General features: G+C 34.3%; 1 protein-coding gene across 1 annotated transcript in view; it reads left to right on the top strand.

The window, feature by feature from the left end:
- The window catches only part of TTLL7 (tubulin tyrosine ligase-like family, member 7), a 49,283-nt gene that overhangs the window by 31,053 nt on the left and 11,227 nt on the right, over positions 1-7,003 (top strand). The window contains exons 15-17 of the mRNA XM_010010268.1: positions 205-413; positions 3,314-3,448; positions 5,255-5,335. Coding sequence (XP_010008570.1) covers positions 205-413; positions 3,314-3,448; positions 5,255-5,335 — 425 coding nt within the window. The remainder of the gene's footprint in view (positions 1-204; positions 414-3,313; positions 3,449-5,254; positions 5,336-7,003) is intronic.

A 7,003-nucleotide genomic window follows, 5' to 3' on the forward strand; every position in this document is an offset into this window, starting at 1 on the left:
ATTATTTAACATACATTACAGTACCACATATGCGCACATCTGTTGGTCGTATGTGTTGATAGTTACAAAGACTGAAAAATGGGAGTTAAGAGAGTAAGAAGTAATTATATCATTCATTTAATTTGTCTGCAGGTAGAATGAACTGGAAACCTTCAATTAAAAATACAAAATCTCCATCACATTCATCCCCCACATCATCCACAGGTCCAATAAGACGTTCTGTAAGCTGCCCTCGTTCAATATCAATATTGACTATGCAGTCACAGGCAGCTGAGCAACGTCCCTTTTCAGCCAAAACACCTCTGCAAATGCAGCGTGCATCTTCAGTGAATAGGTCTCATTCTTTAAATCGTAGCCCAACTTCGGCCAGAGTCTCTCAGACATCCAGCGTGGGAACTATGAACTCGTCAGGGGTGAGTTAACAGCAGTTCCATTCAAAATGTATTGTATTGCTCTAAAACTCAATAAATACCTTACTAAGCTTACAGTGCCAGAAAACCTGAGCTACTGTAGTCAATGCTATTTTGACAGAAACTCAGGAATGTAAGATCTCTAGACTCGCATGTGACTTAGAGTGAGCGCTGGGTGTAATGTTTCAGGTTCTGGTGTAGCAATACAGATGTTACATTTTTTGAGAACAGAAACTTAAGAGTTTCTGTGACTGGGAAACCTTCTCTCCTAAACAGTTTTTTGAATATAGAAAGTTGTTACCTCTCTTAAAAAAGTTCCTGCTGGTTCTGAAATAAGGGTGTACCTACCTTCAAAATCTTGGCAGTCACAAAAATACATCAATATTTCAAAACCACTGTATACTCCAAGGCTAAATACATTGTACCAGAATAAAACATGACTAAAACTTTGTATGAGTGTCCAGTGGAGAAGAAGGTGTAATTAATTTTCAACCAACTGTACCTATTTTGCATGCACTATACCACTGGAGTAGAGCTCTACTTCCAAAGTGTACATTTTCAAGTTTATAGATAGTCCTTGTTGTCTTTAGGATTTGCCACTGCAACAACTGTCTTAGAAGCCTTTTTTTTTTTTTTTTTAAGTGAAGATAAAACTTCTTTCATTTTGAAGCCTGTCTCTAAGGCAGACAAACATTTAGACCTGGGTAGTCTAACTAAATAATTAATAGAATTAATAAATCAGATTAAACACTTATAGCTGCTTAGAATTTGTGTGGCTAGTTGTAATTTCCCAATGTACTTCTGAACCACACATTTTTTCCTTTTGTGACCAGATTGTCATCCCCTTTGGTATCTCCTTCACAGTCCAGGCGTTTCTTCTTTTGTGTTTGCATGATGGACCACAACCCACTTATCCCTAGGTAGCGTTTGCTGGGATCAGTCCACAACCTCGTTCAGTGCTGTACTGTGTGCTAGTGCCAGTGTATTTCCATTCAAGCTGTGGTGCCTGACCTATATATTTCATCACCCAAATAATTCACCTGGAGATGGGGAAAACAAATTGGAACTTTTAATCCATATTTGCAGTCTTTCTCTATTGTGGTGAACTTTGATTGTGAGAAATCCTTTTATAATGCTAATTAACTTGCTTCATAGTGTTTACTATCTCTAATCATCATTTCTATCCAGTAGAATGCTCATTGTCTGTTTTGCCTGTGTGGTTTTGTCTAAGTGATGAAAAAGGATCCTTTTAAAATTTTGTGCTGACATCTTGTGAAATACTCCTTAACATGGTTTTCCTTCTTTAAAGTCAGCTAATAGAATTGGAAAGACATTAGGAGTGTGTCTTCACCACAACGTGTTAAAGGTATTTTTTATCGCATTAGCTATCTGAAGTTTAAAAACTACCCTTTTATCATCGAGATGTACTCTGAGAGTTTAATGAGACAGGGCTAATATAGATTTTTCAATTCACATTAACTTTATACCAAATACAAATTACTGAAAGATTAAAAACAGTCTCTTACCATCTGACATTAAAAATGGGCTAGTCACTTAAATTAACATTAATAAGAAACCATACTCTCTTTTTCATGGGGAAAGCTCCATGATGGAAACGTTCTTGATATGCAGAACAATTATGTTGGGTGATAGAGCTTAGGTCATGCTTCTTAAAATAATGTGAATAAAATTACTTACAGAATGGATAAGAAGTACTCATAATTTAGCACTGTATTCTGAATGGAACTCTGTTCATAATTATTTTTGCAACTAAGAATAATATACTATATATTACTGCTAGAATAAATTTAAAATTGATAAACTGTAACTTACTAAGAAGAAATAATTTGTGTGTGATAAAGTATTAGTTTATCTATCCTTTGGGCAAGAAAAGAGCAGTATATTGCCATTTTTGTAGGCTGATGAGATCCAAATGTTCTAAAGATATGGAAACTGTAGAATAAGCAATTTACCATTGGGAATTACAGACACATTATTATAGAAGTTAAAGACAAGAATGGATTTGGAAATAATTGCTATGTTATTATTTCAGCCACATTGTTATGCATCATATAGTAAAATATTTTGTTATGCTTGAAAATATTTATCACTTAAGCAAAAATATCACTAAGTATTGTAGTTCTTACAAAATACAAAGATTTAGAAATGCCTAAAAATTTCAAATTTCATGCTTGAAAAAATGTAAAATTAAGCCCACTTAATCTTGTAAATGCATAAGTATGCAAAAGTAAAGAAAGAGGATCAGAAATACTTCTAACTAGTGTCTAAGATGTAAAGAAAACCTTCAAACCCTCCAGAGATGGTCTTACTCTGACACTGTAGGGGTTCAAGCTGGTGTTGGTATCAAAAGCACTGCTATTTTAAATAGAATCCTGGACAATCAAAGACACTGTCAGAACCCCCACTGACCACAGTAGGAGCAAAGTGTCCTTACTTTTTAATGCTTCCTGAAATCTTGGCACAATGACACATAATTGGCAGGTTTTGTTAAATTGTTGCAGTGCAGAACTGAAAGGAAGCTTTTTATGACTAATAATTTTTTTATGTTGAATATAAATTCCAAGTCTGCTATTTACATTTCAAATTTATATTTTAAATGGTGGGCATCATAAATATTGAATATATATTTCTTTATTCTGTTTCCAACAAATATTTGAACAGGGGTTTTTTTTTAATTTCTTGACAACTGTAGGTAATGGTGATGCATTCATGTACATGAGGCACATCTGTGTATATTAGTTATGTATTAAATAATGTCTATACACTTTACTAATATATTTTATGTCACCCTATTTAGAATGTATTTTTGTCAAGGAAACACCTTTGTAATGTGATCTAATGACATGCCTGCAATTTTTCCTCTGCTTCATATTGTTTTTTAGAGTGAGTCTTTGCTACAACAGAAAACAAAGGAGCAAGAAGCGGCTTTGACAAAAGAGACTCTTCTCATAATCAATGACATGAGAATGAAGTTCCCAGGAAAAACAGATGAAGAATCAGAATTCATTATAGAAGATGTAAGTATCTATAAATAAGAAAAGAATAACAGGCTGGACACCTACTGTTTAGGTCACTAAAATGAAGGAAAATAGAAAGCTCAATTTATGATTCATGAGCTCCTGTGGCCTTAAAACTTCCAAAACTCAGGACAATTTAAAAGATTTCAAAAGCTTGGAGCTTTGCATGCTCTCTGACCTTAAAAGAGCAGCACTGAGAACATTCCCATGTCTTTATAAAATATATGAGAAACAATCAGGAAGGTTAGGAAAATCCATTTTTTCATTGTGGAGAAAGCTCAAACTTTTAAGTAAGCTAAAAAGAATGTTACAATTCATATTTCATCTGATATTGTTAGTACAGATCTCGACATGTTTAACTTCTCTGGCATAGACATACTAGAGAACTTGGAGTGGCATGCTGCAAGACATACTGGAAGTTTGGTAGTCATAAAGAACCCCAGTCGCACTCTTTCTGGCTCATCTAATCTGCCAGGTTATCCTTTCTTACATCCAACTTTGTCTTGAGCCTCATAATTTGATGTCAAAGCCACATGAAACAATGCCCAATCCAAAGGGCAATTAAAAAGCATCATCTCATATTAAGACATATAAGCAGAAAATACAGTTACCTAAATCCCTTTTAAATATCTACTGCAAAGAAACTAACATCAGCTTGGAAGAGAAACAAAAATTAAGATAGAAGTTATTTTCACAGAATCGTTAGGGTTGGAAGGGACCTTTGGAGATCATCTAGTTCAACCCCTCTGCCAAGGCAGGGTCACTTACAGCAGTCTAGTAGAAATATGGAGGTCTCTAGTAACTTACATTAACACCTGTATTCTGCTGTAGTAAGCACAGTCCACAGTGTGTTAAAATTAATCTAATTCATTGTCCATCCAGGACTGTCCTTTGCTCTGTGAGCTTTCAAAATGTTGATTATGCCTCCAGTAATCTGTGCAACTACACCAGAGTGGAAAGGAATTCTCCTGTAGCAATGGTTGATTTGGGTGATTCTGGAAGATAGTATTCATAACTAGCATATTGAGTTTCTCATCCTAGAAACAGAAATAAAATGCTTCATTTTATTTTTGCTTTCAGACGTGTGTGTGTGTGTGTGTGTATGCACTCCATCTAGTGGTGCTTTCTCATGCAATGTTAGCACAGTCCTAAATATGCTTTATTATTGCAGAATTCTTTTATAAATTCTTCTGGCCTCAACCAGTTTCTGATGGGAAATAATATTTCACCATGGAAGGAAAAACTAATGATATATTAGTTGTCAGTGAGTTAGAACTTGTCATAGGTCTGGAATAGAATAGAAAGATAAAATAACAAAATTAAAATAAAAATGTATGTTCACAGCTCAAGCTATTTTGGTAGCACTTAAGTATCATAAAAGCAGTGTATTGCAGTTAATATATGATCATTTATAGAAAGGATATTTTCAAGGTATGTCTGATGTCCTTTATGCAGCAAACCCCCTCACTATTGACTAGATTAACAGTTACGCATTACTGAACTGATTGCTGTGGTCAAGGAATCTGAGCTGAGTCACTCAAGACAAGATTTTACCTGCTTTATAGTGTATGAATGTCAGAATCAGGTGGAAAAGAGGGTAGGATTAAACTGAAAGATTGCACACATTTGTGAAAATGTTCCCCCACATAAATTTGCCAATATTTTTCTGTTTCTTTTGGAGAAAATTTCTTTTCACAGAGGTCTTTTAGATGCTCACACTTTTCAGCATTAGGAATGCTCATGAATGAAATGGCAGATTTCAGTGGGTTTTATGTGTATTTCTTTTGTGTTTTGCAATGACTACAGATCATGGATAACTGGAAGTATCACAAAACAAAAGTGGCATCCTATTGGTTGGTAAAACTGGATTCTGTAAAACAACGAAAAGTAAGTGACCTATATTTCATTTTCTGAAAATCATGTGAAGCAGACATATACCAGTAGTTCTACTGGTGTGCAGCAGTAGCTGGGCATGACTTGAGATACTAAAATATTGGCTATGAATATTAACATATATATAAATTAATTCCATTGCAGGAAATTATGTTGCTCCATATTTAGATAAGCATAATTGTCCTGGAATGTGATTTCAAAAACAATTCCTTAAAAGATTAGTCTGGTGAAAGAAAAGCAAACTAATAAATGATTAGTGCTTAAATACCTGATTTTTAGCAAGCATTCTTAGAAGTGTATAGATTCAGAAGATTTGATTGATGAGGGATGAACCATTCAGCAGTTTCAGACCAGGCATATTAAAACTTCATTAGACTTAGTGATACCACACTTGGTTATTTAAATCTCTGATCCACAGTATTATGAAGATCATGTTAAGCAAAGAATAGACCTACCAAGCAAAGATTATTGACATTGTTATAACGTTCAACTAACTGGTTTAGTCTTGCAAACGACTAATTATATTTGTTTATCATTCTGTCTTCACTCATTTGCTATCTAGGAACTACTGTTGTGTGTAGCATCTAAGGAGTTTTTAATCTGTTTAAAAGCTGACATACGCTGGTATGTCAGCTGTATCTGTATGTCATATGTCAGTCAAAATAATCTTCCCAGTGTAATATCTGTTTTCTTTAATATAGCAGAAATTATATCCATTAGCAATACTTTGGTGCCCCTAAAGCAGTATTTTGGGTCTTTCTCTGCCTCAGTCACTGACACATTATGTGGATTAGCATATCAGGCCCAGGCATTTAATCTCTGTGTGTCTCAGTTTCACAATCTATTTTTATAGACCATAAAAGAAAGAGACAATCAAAATGCTATATACATGATAAATATTAAAAATGGAAAAGGTTGGTAGACTGTTATAGAAGAACAGAAGAACTATTTCAGATCCTCATCTCAAATTACTTTTTATAAAATCAGCAGTATGATCCTCAGTCTTTCAAATTGTATTTTATTGAATATTTCATTAAATGCTTTTATTTTCACACTGAACAGAAAAAACGTTTATTCAGTGTGATGTCATGAGATAGAATTATATTTGACTATTCAATTTAAGTTCAGATATTAAATGGAGTATGTGTCCACACAGCTTTCTAAAACTAAATTAAACATGACAAACTGAAGAAGAACTTGGAAATGTAGGAGGATATAGTTTAATCAAAATTCTTCCCAAACCATGTCAAATGGCAGCACAGCTCTATAATTTAGCAGAATTATTTATTCTGCCATTGACAGGAATCAGTATAGCAACCACCTTCATTGGCTGAAATGGTGTCATTTGTTGATATCTACAGTTATTCTACTGAATAATCCTTTGCTTAAAATAATCTCATTCATTTTTAGTTACATGAAAAAGTGCTGTAACCCCAATATACATGTGAATAGGTCTTTTCTATTGTGTGCATTTGGCAGTTGTAGCCTTTAGTCCCAAACCAGAGAGACTTTTAGTGGGGGCTTGTAGAAAATGGTAATATGGAGAAAGAGCTGCTAGGAGGGAGATATAGATCGGTAGATACATACGTACATACATACATAGATAATAGGGCTCAAAATTTACACTGCTGTTACAGTGGAGATGTCATTTTCTCAGCAGGA

This window comes from Nestor notabilis, unplaced genomic scaffold, assembly GCF_000696875.1.
Source record: "Nestor notabilis isolate BGI_N333 unplaced genomic scaffold, ASM69687v1 scaffold5182, whole genome shotgun sequence".
NCBI classification, from domain to species: domain Eukaryota; kingdom Metazoa; phylum Chordata; class Aves; order Psittaciformes; family Psittacidae; genus Nestor; species Nestor notabilis.